The following is a 16,021-nucleotide window of genomic DNA, read 5'->3' on the forward strand; positions in this document are numbered from 1 at the left end:
GGACACGTTAACACTCGATTGTAAATTAGGCAGGAGGGGAATCTCTCCCTTTTCTCTTTTTGTGACGATAGGATTGTGATTTTAGTTCTCTAACGAGATCATAGCAGCCGTCATTGTAAATAAGAATTTGTTCTTAACTGACTTGCCTAGTTAAATAAAGATTAAATAAAAAATTGAAAAACTTTGCCTCGTAACTAGACAAGCCCGAGGGAGCTCAAACACCCCTTTTTACTCGAGGGTATAAAAGATTGAGTTAAAAATTAACATACCGGGGGCCTCCCGGGTGGCGCAGTGGTCTAAGGCTGGTCTAAGGCTGGGCTCGAACTCTGGGTTCGAGCCCAGGTTCTGCCGCAGCCGGAGGCTCATGGGGCGACGCATAATTGACCCAGCGTCATCCGGGTTAGGGAGGGTTTGGCCGGCAGGGATATCCTTGCCTCATCACACACTACCGACTCCTGTGGTGGGCCGGGCGCAGTGCACGCTGACCAGGTCACTTTCCTCCGACACATTGGTGCGGCTGGCTTCCGGGTTGGATGTGCGTTGTGTCAAGAAGCTGTGTGGCTTGGTTGGGTTGTGTTTCAGAGGACGCATGACTCTCGACCTTCGCCTCTCCCGAGTCCGTACGGGAGTTGCAGCGATGAGACAAGACAGTAACTACTACCAATTGGATACCACGAAATTGGGGAGAAAAAGGGGTAAAATAAGTGCATTCTTCCATCACATGTACAGCTGATTCTCAAGATCTTGCACACTCATGAGATGCTATTGAGCCCACACTACTACACTGATTTGAGGCTCAAATTTGAGGCTTTTTGAGCCTGACAACGAGCCATCCTCAACAAGGTTGGAAAGTGACAGTGAAGATGAGGCCTCACAGTCTGATGTTCAAGAGGTGGACATTGAGGAGGTCCAGGGAGAAGACATCCAAGGCTTTAGTTTCTAGCCTATCATTTGACAGATGTATGATGAAAACGTTTTTGGGAGATGCGATGGATCATTGGGGATCACTCAATATTCCCTTTTGTTGTTTAGTGAAATCATCCCATGTGAAGAGTCAACTCATTTAATTAAAAGTTCAACTCGTAACTAAATCATTTTTTTTATTTCTATTGGAAGGATTTAATCATTTGCAATTATGTCTACTTAAGGTAAAAGGTTTATGTTTCTGTCACCATATGATATCTTAAATATATCCAATGCAAAAATCAATATTAATTTGCATACATTTCCATTAATTCCCATATATTCCCACAGAAAGTTTTTCCCCTCTAAATATTCCCCAAAATGTGCAACCCTAGTCAAGACCCTGAAAATCGACATGCGTTGAGGACGACAAAGTAGACTTTAACAACCAATGTTACAGTTGAGTAGCTGTTCTAAGTACTGTATCTAAGAAAGTGAATTTATGTAGGACCATCCGGTTATTCTCTTCAAATAATCGTCGCCATCACCACTCTGGGAATCATCGACATGGCTGATTAGCCTTCCATAGATGACCACTCTTCCAGAACGAGTGAAAGTAAACACAGACAACTAAGAAGGACATTGTGACCTTTTCTGGAGAATCAGAGCCTTACGCCTGAGAACGAAGTAGAAGGCCCGAACAAAGTAGAAGGCACAATTGAACCTTTTTCATAAAGTGGAACCCTTTTCACTAAGGCCTGGGTTCAACAGAGATACACAACGAAGACCTTCATTACTTCTTACCCAAAAGGGCGGCAGTACGGGGCAATGAATTAGGATTACTGCGAGCGTAGTTCCCAAATGTATCCAGGTGTTGCTTCTCTTTCTCTCTCACTTCTCACTCTCTCTCTTTAAATCTACATCTTTTGTAACAAGTGTCACATTGTGTTAGTCCGCTAGGGACCTGTTGTCAGCATATTAAGTTTCCAAACAATAACCTATACCGTGTGTGTGTGTATCCTGTGTTATCATTTAGTTTGTTAGTAAATAAATAATCAAATCAATGTGTGGTACAGAATGATCAGTAAGACTCGGGTTTGTGCAGAGTCAAGAAGTCTGCGACGTTCAGAATGCGACTGATATGAAGTAATGATTAATATGTGACTGTTATCGATATATATATATATATTATTGAGTTTAATTCGGAAGATGGTAACTCATTAACCTCTCTAGGCTAGGCGGGACGAATTCGTCCCACCTACGTAACAGCCACGGCTATCCTGTGGCGCGATTTTCAAAACCTTAAAAATCCTATTACTTCAATTTCTCAAACATATGACTATTTTACAGCCATTTAAAGATAAGACTCTCGTTAATCTAACCACACTGTCCGATTTCAAAAAGGCTTTACAACGAAAGCAAAACATTAGATTATGTCAGCAGAGTACCAAGCCAGAAATAATCAGACACCCATTTTTCAAGCCAGCATATAATGTCACCAAAACCCAGAAGACAGCTAAATGCAGCACTCACCTTTGATGATCTTCATCAGATGACAACCCTAGGACATTATGTTATACAATACATGCATGTTTTGTTCAATCAAGTTCATATTTATATCAAAAACCAGCTTTTTACATTAGCATGTGACGTTCAGAACTAGCATACCCCCCCGCAAACTTCCGGGGAATTCGCTAACATTTTACTAAATTACTCACGATAAACGTTCACAAAAAGCATAACAATTATTTTAAGAATTATAGATACAGACCTCCTCTATGCACTCGATATGTCCGATTTTAAAATAGCTTTTTGGTGAAAGCACATTTTGCAATATTCTAAGTACATAGCCCAGGCATCACGGGCTCGCTATTTAGACACCCGGCAAGTTTAGCACTCACCATAATCATATTTACTATTATAAAAATTTCATTACCTTTTGTTGTCTTCGTCAGAATACACACCCAGGACAGCTACTTCAATAACAAATGTTGGTTTGGTCCAAAATAATCCATCGTTATATCCGAATAGCGGCGTTTTGTTCGTGCGTTCCAGACACTATCCGAAATAGTAAAGAAGTGTCACGCGCTTGGCGCAATTCGTGACAATAAAATTCTAAGTATTCCATTACCGTACTTCGAAGCATGTCAACCGCTGTTTAAAATCAATTTTTACGACATTTTTCTCGTAGAAAAGCGATAATATTCCGACAGGGAATCTCCTTTTCGGCAAACAGAGGAAAAAATCCCAAAGGCGGGGGCGGTCGGGGTCACGCGCATAAGCTAGTGTCTCTTGATCGGCCACTTGAGAAAGGCGATAATGTGTTTCAGCCTGGGGCTGGAATGACGACATTCTGTTTTTTCCCGGGCTCTGAGCGCCTATGGACGACGTGGGAAGTGTCACGTTAGAGCAGAGATCCTTAGTAAATGATAGAGATGGAAAAGAAGTTCAACAAATGGTCAGACAGGCCACTTCCTGTAAAGGAATCTCTCAGGTTTTGACCTGCCATTTGAGTTCTGTTATACTCACAGACACCATTCAAACAGTTTTAGAAAATGTAGAGTGTTTTTCATATGTAATAAGTATATGCATATTCTAGTTACTGAGTAGGAGTGGTAACCAGATTAAATCGGGTATGTTTTTTATCCAGCCGTGTCAATGCTGCCCCCTAGCCCTAACAGGTTAAACAACTTCTCCCGTGGTGCCCCAAATTCCTAATGAGTTCATTGTTACATGATTACTTTCATCTAGTAACAATTAAACATAGTAGATAAATAGCAGTCATCACATTAATGAGAGTCACGTCACGACAGTGTCACGCAGATGTTGCAGCACATGAGAGATTGTACTGTCGCTCATGCGCACAGAAAAGTTAACAGTACCTTGTCATGGCTATATTTCCACAAATATTTCTTAATGCAACTCATCCTTTACAATTGTTTATGCACTATTTATCAAGCGTTGGTGCTTATGTTTGCACACCTTGTGGGTTGACATGCATCTGACGCGTTTGCTAAAGGAGACTCCCAGCAACGTTCTCAACATTCTCTAGCAGGTACTTTTAGGCTGAAAGGTCCAGTGGTTCTAGTGTTAAGGACACAGGAGTACTTACATTGGGCTTGATTAATGTGCAATCTAATTAAGCAATAATGCACGAGGGGGTGTGGTATATGGCCAATATACCATGGCTAAGGGCTGTTCTTACGCAAAATGCAACATGGAGTGCCTGGATACAGCCCTTAGCTGTGGTATATTAGCCATATACCACAAACCATATACCACAAACCCCCGAGGGGCCTTATTGCTATAATAAACTGGTTACCAACGTAATTAGAGCAATACAAATAAATGTTTTGTCATGCCTGCTGTCAGCGAATCAGCATTCAGGGCTCGAACCACCCAGTTTAAAATAATAAATTGAGCATTAATAATGGGTTGGCATTGCAGGCGTCTTTCTCTACCTTGAGGAGGACAACATTCAAAGCTAACCTTGACAGCTCAACTTCCAGCCCTCTAATCGACTTCACTGACCGTGAGTGGTGAGAGGCTCTGAAATTAAAGTGATGGATTAAAACACACACTGACACAGGCGCGCACACGCTTAAATGTCCTAGTTGGTAATTTGGTTTAGCTGTCCAGCTCACTATTGTGTTGCTAACATTTCACTATTGTGAATGTGTCAAACGTTTAAACCTTGTGTACACTACACAGTGAAGAACATCTCCTAAAAGCCTACATGACACGTGCAATTACGTTCCATTACATGTCATTTTTAACAGCATTTTTAACACAATGAATGAACAATGCTACAGTACAGTTGGTGAAAACCTAATAAAGACAGCATGCTGTCGAAACGTTGATGAATATAGTATTGCATCGGAGTGTGCAGCTTTTCCTTTGCTTTTAAAACAACGCTATAGTGTAACACCAAAGGTAACAATGTTAATCTCGAGACAAGTGTGATTCATACAGACTTACTAAATAACACATTATTTACACTCGAGTAAAAACACCCATTCTTCACACTATTTTTCTACAGTAAATTGCAAGCAATGAAAGCCTTCTATAAAAGGTGAGAAGCAGGCAGAGAAACAGTGGTTCTTCACGCAATTGAAATCCTTAATGTCAGAAACGTTCTAAAATCAATGATTTCCCCATTATTTTAGACATGAAGTTTGATTTGATATATATGCCTTTTGAGACAATTATATTGATGTTGGCATCTGAAATGACCTCTTATGTCAAATGAAGTCTAACAACATCTCAAACATTCGTAAAAAAAAAATGTGTATGTATAACACATGAAGTGTCAATTAAAGTAAATAAAACCTGCAGCAATAAACTAAGCTAAGAGAAAGAGAGAGAGAACGAGGGAAAGAACGAGAGAGAGAAAGAAAGAGAGAAACAAAGAGATAAATTAACAGAGGGAAAGACCATTCGCACGAGAGAGAATGAATAAGAACCAAAGCCGCGGGCCAGCTAGTAAATATAATCAACATTTAAAAACTACATTTCCCATGGGGGAGTGGGGCTGTGACCTCACTAGCGGAGTCAGGCAATGGCTGGAGAGGGGTTTTAGTGTCCCCTGGGATAACTACACAGGCTGTCAAAGACCCAGGATTAGGCAGTGGGACAACTACGAGTTGCACAGTCCATCCATCACTACGGTACTGGGACAGAGGATAGACCAGGGAGCCATGCACGCAAGCACCCCTCCCATACTCACAGTGTGAGGTGGTTGAAGCCCACAGTCCTCAGTGTGAAAGCTCTGGCCAGTAGGCGACAGTGTGTGAACATAACACCGATGGTGTCCTCAAAGTCTGTCAGCTTCTGAAGCACTGGAGACGTCTCGATCAGCTGCCTGTCCGTCTGCGGCTCCTGCACCTGGTAAATACAACACAGCATTTACAGTTAAACACAGCATGAAAAGAGCGGTACCTCTGTGAAATTCAGCTGTGGTTTAGATTACAGCAGGGATAGGCAAGTCTGGTTCTGAAGGGCAGGTAGAAGACTAGAGGTGAGCAAACTTTCTGGCTTGAGGGCCACATCGGGGTTTCAGAATTCAAAGGAGGGCCGCTCAGATTTGTTTTTACTGATTCCTTTACGGGCCAGGAATAGGGCAGTTATTTGAAAATATAAGTCCATTATATTTTCTCTACGCTTTCTATCTAGTCAGATGTTTTCCTGCCGTGTTTTTGTAGGCCTCCTTGCTCGCACACGCTTTTTCAGTTCTGCCCACAAATTTTTTATAGGATTGAGGTCAGGGCTTTGTGATGGCCACTCCAATACCTTGACTTTGTTGTCCTTAAGCCATTTTCCACAACTTTGGAACTATGCTTGGGGTCATTGTCCATTTGTGACCTGACTGACTGATGTCTTGAGATGTTGCTTCAATATATCCACATAATTTCCCCTCCTCATGATGCCATCTATTTTGTGAAGTGCACCAGTCCCTCCTGCAGCAAAGCATCCCCACAACATGATGCTACCACCCACGTGCTTCACGGTTGGGATGGTGTTCTTCGGCTTGCTAGCCTCCCCCTTTTCCCTCCAAACATAATGATGGTCATTATGGCCAAAATGTTCTATTTTTGTTTCATCGGACGAGAGGACAATTCTCCAAAAACTATGATCTTTGTCCCCATGTGCATTTGCAAACCGTAGTCTGGCTTTTTTATGGCGGTTTTAGCGCAGTGGCTTCTTCTGTGCGGAGGTCAAAAGTAGTACACTTTATAGAGAGTAGCGTCCCATTTGGGACACATTCATAATTTAAATTTAGACATTGACCTTGTTAGCTTCACATGTATAGCAAGTCAGTTAAGAACAAATTCTTATTTACAATGAAGGCCTATCCCGGCCAAACCTTGATGATGCTGGGCCAATTGTGCGCTGCCCTATGGGACATCCAATCACGTCCGGTTGTGATACAACCTGGAATCAAACCAGGGTGTCTGTAGTGATGCCTCTAGCACTGAGATGCAGTGCCTTAGAGTGCTGCGCCATTGGGAGTCCCTTAGGGCGGTGCACAATTGGCCAAGTATCATCCGGGTTTGGCCGTCATTGCAAATAAGATTTTGTTAATATCTGACTTGCCTAGTTAAATATATATATATATATATATATATATATATATATATATTTGTTTTTAATTTTTAAAGTTGGATGGATGTCCTTTGGGTGGTGGACCATTCTCGATACACAAGGGAAACTGTTTAGCGTGAAAAACACAGCAGCATTGCAGTTCTTGACACACTCAAACTGGTTCAAAGGCACTTAAATATTTTGTATTGCCCATTCACCCTCTGAATGCCACACATACACAATCCATGTCTCAATTGTCTCAAGGCTTAAAAATCCTTATTTAACAGGTCTCATCCCCTTAACATAGACTGATTGGAGTGGATTTCACAGGTGACATCAATAAGGGATCATAGCCTTCACCTGGATAGTCTCTGTCATGGAAAGAGCAGGTGTTCCTAATGTTTGTACACACAGTATATATTCCAATGAGCACTCGAGAGCAGTAAATATTGCACATTGTCCCTCTGAGTTTGTCTGCTTTCATTGAAGCAATATAGACTAAGCAGTGGTGGAATAGCTAGACGCCAAGTGTCAAACAGACAGAGTGGTTGGTTGCCAACTCTACATTTTAATTGGACGGCTGCTGGAAATGTCATGGTTCCGTCTTCCCACTTTAGCCCCAAAGAAGACTTTCACATCTGCCTTCCTCTTAATTAACGACAACTGTTTAAATGCCATGCGTCACCACTAACGGTGTTTGACGAGTCCAGCATTCATAACATTGTATCACACAAACACATACTTTTAGTTTGACACATATTTTATGTGGCGTTTTTGTAAGGGGATGATGGCTGGCCTGCTAGCAATGGTTCAAAAGGAAAAATTAATCATGAAAAATAAAAACAATGTGGAAAAATGACCAGGTTCAATGCGGAAGACACATTTTGGTTGAATGTATTCAGTTATGCAACTGACTAGGTATCCCCTTTCCCTACAAAGTGTAAATTTGAGCACACTCTGGCCCAGCTGGCTCTCTGATCGGGCTGGGAATTGCCAGGGACCTCACAATACGATATTATCCCAATACTTAGGTGGCGATACGATAAGTATTGCCATTCTCGCGATTTCATATGTATTCCGATTCGATACTGTGATTTTATTGTGATATGTTCCAAACATACTGCTCACTATATGGCTGCTGCATAGAGACAAGAGCATGAGAAAACAAGTTTTGACCAATCAAGGAAATAAAAGATGGAGAAAAAGCTATAGGATGAAAAATACCGGAGTTCTGGCGCAGGTACAGCCGACTAGCGCTAGCTAATGAAGTCAAATATCAATATAATATAGTCCAAAAACAATATTGCGATAAGTAACTATTTATTTTTTTCCCCCATCACAAGTCTGAGCATTCACAGTCCTGGCCTAAAGCATGGTAAGTAGTCTCAGTCGCCGTATTCATACTCATTCACACTGAACCAAAAGGGGATGTGAAGCTTGCGTTGCGTCTTGACGTGAATGACACAGTGGTAAATGATTTCGGAGAGCCGAGAGGGGGTGATGAGGCAGGTGCTGGTGCAGAGAGAGAGAGGGAGCAGAGGGGAACAGGGAGGACATGAAAATGTGCATGTTGTCAACCAGGAATCGTTCTGCTCTGTTCACTCTCTCCACAGACTGACTGAGCCAGGAGCGCTGCGCAGGCAGGCAGCACTTAGCCATGGTGCTTATGCTAATGTTGCACATGGGCCAACAGACACAGAGGTGCACGCACAGACCATTACTACAGAACAGGATCCTGGAGATGGCTTGGCATCACCATAAGCCTGGGCCTCTTTATTGGTGAATCTCTTTCAGCAAACTAACTCCTGACGATCATCAGCCTTCATGTCCTGGCTGGAGTCAAAGAGGCACCTGGTGTAACCCTGTGGGCTAAGAGAGCAAAAGAGGCACCTGGTAACCCTTTAAGGTCAGAGAGAGAGCCTTTGTGCCAGATGTGGATTCTCTCTGCTAACCAACTTCACCAACATTACCAAAAATAGATGTCTTCACTTAAATAATAATCTTATTGTAAATGTATTAACTCATGTTAAAGGTCATTGAAATCAAGCGTACATAAACTAAGCCAGCCACACAAGGTAAGTAGGAGGAGGAGACCACCCTGACTAACCCACAGCAGACTGGCTCAGGGTGGAAATATGGAGCGATGGAAGGATGGCCTTTTGCTCCAAACCTCGTAATTACCCAGTAGTGGTCCCTCCCTGACCGCTGAGGATTGTGGGATTGATCCCAAGGCTCCACCCTGACCTCAAAGGCTGCTGATGGGAAATTACCATCAGCTACCATCGTTAGAAGCTAGTAACAAGTCAAGAATGAGTGGCTGGAGCATTTTGGTAAAACAAAGACAATAAGTGGAACTGACACACAAAAACACACGCACGCACGCACGCACACACAAGCAGTGTTTGGGTCCCTGGAGGCCCCATGTGATTTGGGACTGGAGAATAATCCTGTTACACCATCTTTGATCTCTTCTTCCAAATCCTGATTTCAAACAAACATGCTCTTCACTCTACTCCCAATGTTTCTAGGCAGATCATGCAAAGCAAGGGGGAGAGAGAGAGGTAGAGAGAAAGAATTAGACAGTATGAGGAGAGAAAGAAAGATAATAAAATATATCGAAAGAGAATAAAATATATCGAGAGACAGAGACGGAGCATGAAAGAGCGAGAGGGTGTCTGGATAACAGTAAGAAATAGAAAGAGGATTATGGAGAGCAGAAACAGCAGCTAGACAATAGAGTGAACTAGCTAGAAATGGACTGTGTTCACACAACACAGCGCCTGCTGCACCTATACATACGAGCCGTTTCTGCTTTAGGCACACGCCAGACACACAGACGTGTGCTACTATCTTCTACTGTCTTAGCAACATTTACATTGATCATATCCCACAGCGAGACAGCAAAACTCATGTGGAGAGGATAACTGGAGCAGTGTGTATGTATGTATGTACAGTGGGGCAAAAAAGTATTTAGTCAGCCACCAATTGTGCAAGTTCTCCCACTTAAAAAGATGAGAGAGGCCTGTCATTTTCATCATAGGTACACTTCAACTATGACAGACAAAATGAGAAGAAAAAAAAATCAAGAAAATCACATTGTAGGATTTTTTATGAATTTATTTGTAAATTATGGTGGAAAATAAGTATTTGGTCAATAACAAAAGTTTCTCAATACTTTGTTATATACTCTTTGTTGGCAATGACACAAGTCAAACGTTTTCTGTAAGTCCTCACAAGGTTTTCACACACTGTTGCTGGTATTTTGGCCCATTCCTCCATGCAGATCTCCTCTAGAGCAGTGATGTTTTGGGGCTGTCGCTGGGCAACATGGACTTTCAACTCCCTCCAAAGATTTTCTATGGGGTTGAGATCTGGAGACTGGTTAGGCCACTCCAGGACCTTGAAATGCTTCTTACGAAGCCACTCCTTCGTTGCCCGGGTGGTGTGTTTGGGATCATTGTCATGCTGAAAGACCCAGCCACGTTTCATCTTCAATGCCCTTACTGATGGAAGGAGGTTTTCACTCAAAATCTCACTATACATGGCCCCATTCATTCTTTCCTTTACACGGATCAGTCTTCCTGGTCCCTTTGCAGAAAAACAGCCCCAAAGCATGATGTTTCCACCCCCATGCTTCACAGTAGGTATGGTGTTCTTTGGATGCAACTCAGCATTTTTTGTCCTCCAAACACGACGAGTTGAGTTTTTACCAAAAAGTTATATTTTGGTTTCATCTGACCATATGACATTCTCCCAATCCTCTTCTGGATCATCCAAATGCTCTCTAGCAAACTTCAGACGGGCCTGGACATGTACTGGCTTAAGCAGGGGGACACGTCTAGCACTGCAGGATTTGAGTCCCTGGCGTCGTAGTGTGTTACTGATGGTAGACTTTGTTACTTTGGTCCCAGCTCTCTGCAGGTCATTCACTAGGTCCCCCCGTGTGGTTCTGGGATTTTTGCTCACCATTCTTGTGATAATTTTGACCCCACGGGATGAGATCTTGCGTGGAGCCCCAGATCGAGGGAGATTATCAGTGGTCTTGTATGTCTTCCATTTCCTAATAATTGCTCCCACAGTTGATTTCTTCAAACCAAGCTGCTTACCTATTGCAGATTCAGTCTTCCCAGCCTGGTGCAGGTCTACAATTTTGTTTCTGGTGTCCTTTGACATCTCTTTGGTCTTGGCCATAGTGGAGTTTGGAGTGTGACTGTTTGAGGTTGTGGACAGGTGTCTTTTATACTGATAACAAGTTCAAACAGGTGCCATTAATACAGGTAACGAGTGGAGGACAGAGGAGCCTCTTAAAGAAGAAGTTACAGGTCTGTGAGAGCCAGAAATCTTGCTTGTTTGTAGGTGACCAAATACTTATTTTCCACCATAATTTGCAAATAAATTCATTAAAAATCCTAAATGTGATTTTCTGGAATTTTTTTTCTCATTTTGTCTGTCATAGTTGACGTGTACCTATGATGAAAATTACAGGCCTCTCTAATCGTTTTAAGTGGGAGAACTTGCACAATTGGTGGCTGACTAAATACTTTTTTGCCCCACTGTATGTGTGTGTGTGTGTGTGTGTGTGTGTGTGTGTGTGTGTGTGTGTGTGTGTGTGTGTGTGTGTGTGTGTGTGTGGGAAAGCTGTGCTCTATGGGGAGGGGGGCCTTACATACACTGTATATGCAAAAGTATGTGGACACCCATTCAAATGAATGGATTCGGCAAGGTAAAAATCTGTCGTTCTACCCCTGAACAAGGCAGTTAACCTGTTAGGGCTAGGGGGCAGTATTGACACAGCCGGATAAAAAACGTACCCGATTTAATCTGGTTACTACTCCTGCCCAGTAACTAGAATATGCATATAATTATTGGCTTTGGATAGAAAACACCCTAAAGTTTCTAAAACTGTTTGAATGGTGTCTGTGAGTATAACAGAACTCATATGGCAGGCCAAAACCTGAGAAGATTTCATGCAGGAAGTGGCCTGTCTGAGAAGTGTTTAATCTTGGCTCTTTTTATTGAAGACTGAGGATCTTTGCAATAACGTGACACTTCCTACGGCTCCCATAGGCTCTCAGAGCCCGGGAAAAAGCTGAACGATATCGAGGCAGGCTCTGGCTGAAACACTTTATCGCTTTTGGCAAGTGGCCGCTCAGAGTACTATGGGCTTAGGCGCGTGCCCGAGTCGACCGAATGCTTTCTTTTCTTTTGTCTGTTTACCTAAACGCAGATTCCCGGTCGGAATATTATCGCTTTTTTATGAGAAAAATGGCATAAAAATTGATTTTAAACAGCGGTTGACATGCTTCGAAGTACGGTAATGGAATATTTAGAATTTTTTTGTCACGAATTGCGCCATGCTCGCCACCCTTATTTACCCTTTCGGATAGTGTCTTGAACGCACGAACAAAACGCCGCTGTTTGGATATAACGATGGATTATTTTGGACCAAACCAACATTTGTTATTGAAGTAGAAGTCCTGGGAGTGCATTCTGACGAAGACAGCAAAGGTAATAACATTTTTCTTATAGTAAATCTGACTTTGATGAGTGCTAAACTTGCTGGGTGTCTAAATAGCTAGCCCTGTGATGCCGGGCTATCTACTGAGAATATTGCAAAATGTGCTTTCACCGAAAAGCTATTTTAAAATCGGACATATCGAGTGCATAGAGGAGTTCTGTATCTATAATTCTTAAAATAATTGTTATGCTTTTTGTGAACGTTTATCGTGAGTAATTTAGTAAATTCACCGGCAGTGTTCGGTGGGAATGCTAGTCACATGCTAGTCACATGCTAATGTAAAAAGCTGGTTTTTGATATAAATATGAACTTGATTGAACAAAACATGCATGTATTGTATAACATAATGTCCTAGGGTTGTCATCTGATGAAGATCATCAAAGGTTAGTGCTACATTTAGCTGTGGTTTGGGTTTATGTGACATTATATGCTAGCTTGAAAAATGGGTGTCTGATTATTTCTGGCTGTGTACTCTGCTGATAAAATCTAATGTTTTGCTTTCGTTGTAAAGCCTTTTTGAAATCGGACAGTGTGGTTAGATTAACGAGAGTCTTATCTTTAAAATGGTGTAAAATAGTCATATTTTTGAAAAATTTAAGGTTTTGCATTTCTAAGGTATTTGAATAATGCGCCACGGGATTACACTGGCTGTTGAGTAGGTGGGACGCAAGCGTCCCACCTAGCCCATAGAGGTTAACCCACTGTTCCCCGGTAGGCCGTCGTTGTAAATAAAAATGTGTTTTTATTAACTTACTTGCCTAGTTAAATAAAGGTTACATGCCCAGTGCAAGAAGCGAGGTCCATACAGAAAATAGTTTGTCGAGATCGGTGTGGAAGAACTTGACTAGCCTGCACAGAACCCTGATCTCAATCCCATCAAACACCTTTGGGATGAACTGGAACGCCGACTGCGAGCCAGGCCTAATCCCCAACATCAGTGCCCAACCTAAAATAATGGTCTTGTGACTGAATGGAAGCAAGTCCCTGCAGCAATGTTCCAACATCTAGTGGAAAGCCTTCCAGAAGAGTGGAGGCTGTTATAATGGCAGGTAGCCTAGTGGTTAGAGCGTTGGACCAGTAACTGAAAGGTTGCAAGATCGAATCCCGATCTGACAAGGTAAAAATCTGTCGTTCTGCCCCTGAACAAGGCAGTTAACCCACTGTTCCTTGGCCGTCATTGAAAATAAGAATTTGTTCTTAACTGACTTGCCTAGATAAATAAAGGTAAAATATTTTTTTTTAAATAAAAATAGCAGCAAAGGGGGGACCAACTCCATATTAATGTCCATGATTTAGAATTGAGATGTTCGACAAGCTGGTGTCCACATACTTTTGGTCATGTAGTGTATATACAATATCTATTCTGAGCATTGCAGAGACAAACAGACAAATAGATTATTTCCAACCAACCTGCAGAGGATGGGGCGGGTAGTTGAGCCACACTTCTCGTAGGTCCTGTAAAAGGGGAGATGAGGAGAGATGGAAAGAGAGAAAGAGGGGAGAGAGAGGTTACTAGGTGAACATGTTTTGAGAAGCCTTCATAACGCCATGGAGGGAGATACAATAACAGAAAGTGTACCAAATGGCACCATACTGAAGTAGTGCACTAGTGCCTTTGGAAAGTATTCAGACCCTTGGACTTTTTCCACATTTTGTTGGGTTGTAGCCTTATTCTAAAATTGATTAAATAAAACAATTTCCGCAGCAATCTATACCTAATACCCAATAATGACAAAGCAAAAAGAGGTTTTTAGAAATTTTTCCAAAGGTATTAAAACACACAAAATAGAAATACCTAATTTACATAAATATTCAGACCCTTTGCTATGAGACTCGAAATTGAGCTCAGGTGCATCTTGTTTCAATTGATCATCCTTGAGATGTTTCTACAACTTGAAGAGTCCACCTGTAGCAAATTCAACAAAAAGGCGAAGCAGCCTAAGGCTCTGCATCGCAGTGCTAGAGACGTCACTACAGACCCATGTTCGATTCCGGCTGTATCACAACCGGCCATGATCGGGAGTCCCATAGGGCAGCGCACAATTGGCCCCAGCGTCGTCCGGGTTAGGGGAGGGTTTGGTGGGGGAGGCTTTACAAGTAGGCCGTCATTGTAAATAATAATTTGTTAACTGACTAGCCTAGTAAAATAAATGTACAAAAATTGGAAAAGCACACACCTGTCTATAGAAAGGTCCCACAATTGACAGTCTATGTCAGAGCAAAAGCCATGAGGTCGAAGGAATTGTCTGTAGAGCGCCAAGACAGGATTGTGTGGAAGCACAGATCTGGGGAAGGTTACCAAAACATTTCTGCAGCAATGAAGGTCCCCAAGAACACAGTGGCCTCGATCACACTTAAATTGAAGAAGTTTGGAACCACCAAGACTCTTCCTAGAGCAAACTGAACAATCGGGGGAGAAGGGCCTTGGTCAGGGAGGGGACCAAGAGCCCAATGGTCACTCTGACAGAGCTCCAGAGTTCCTCTGTGGAGATGGGAGAACTTTCCAGAAGGACAACCATCTCTGCAGTACTCCACCAATTAGGCCTTTATGGTAGAGTGGCCAGACGGAAGCCACTCCTCAGTAAAAGGCACATGACAGCCCGCTTGGAGTTTGCTAAAAGCCACCCAAAGATTCTCAGACCATGAGAAACAGGATTTTCTGGTCTGATGAAACCAAGATTGAATTATTTGGCCTGAATGCCAGCGTCACGTCAGGACGAAACCTTGCACCATCCCTACAATGAAGCATGGTGGTAGCAGCATCAGGCTGTGGGCATGTTTTTCAGTGGCAGGGACTGGGAGACTAGTCAGGATCGAGGGAAAGATGAACGGAGCAAAGCACAGAGAGATCCATGATGAAAACCTGCTCCAGAGCGCTCAGGACCTCAGACTGGGGGCGAAGGTTCACCTTCCAACAGGACAACGACCCTAAGCACACAGCCAAGACAACGCAGGAGAGGTTCGGGACAAGTCTCTGAATGTCCTTCAAATCAAATCAAATTGTATTTGTCACATGTGCAGAATACAACAGGTGAAATGCTTACTTACAAGCCCTTAACCAACAACACAGTTTTAATAAAATAAAATAACAAATAATTAAGGAGCAACAATAAAATAACAGTAGTGGGGCTATTTACAGGGGGTTCCAGTACAGAGTCAATGTGCTATATACAGGGGGCAACGGTTAGTTGAGGTAATATATACATGTAGGTAGAGGTGAAGTGTCTATGCATGGATAATAAAAACAGAGTAGCAGCCACGTAACAATAGGGGGTGGGGTGGGGACAATGCAAATAGTCCAGGTAGCCATTTGATTAACTGTTCAAGAGTCTTATGGCTTGGGGGTAGAAGCTGTTAAGAAGCCTTTTAGACCTAGACTTGGCGCTCCGGTACCGTTTGGTGGGCCTTCCTCTAACACCGCCTGGTATAGAGGTCGTGGATGGCAGGAAGCTTGGCCCCAATGATGTACTGGGCCGTATGCACTACCCTCTGTAGTGCCTTGTGGTCAGAGGCCGTGCA

General features: G+C 42.6%; 1 protein-coding gene across 3 annotated transcripts in view; it reads right to left on the reverse strand.

Annotated features, from left to right (window-relative positions):
* drosha (drosha ribonuclease III) overlaps window positions 1–16,021 on the reverse strand; it is a 151,397-nt gene that overhangs the window by 42,399 nt on the left and 92,977 nt on the right. For all 3 annotated transcript variants that reach the window (XM_014157586.3, XM_082965660.1, XM_082965661.1), the window contains exons 24-25: window positions 13,913–13,957; window positions 5,630–5,787 (exon numbers count right to left, since the gene is read on the reverse strand). In XM_014157586.3, coding sequence (XP_014013061.3) covers window positions 5,630–5,787; window positions 13,913–13,957 — 203 coding nt within the window. The remainder of the gene's footprint in view (window positions 1–5,629; window positions 5,788–13,912; window positions 13,958–16,021) is intronic.

Source organism: Salmo salar, chromosome 19 (assembly GCF_965601325.2).
Source record: "Salmo salar chromosome 19, fSalSal1, whole genome shotgun sequence".
Lineage (NCBI taxonomy): Eukaryota > Metazoa > Chordata > Actinopteri > Salmoniformes > Salmonidae > Salmo > Salmo salar.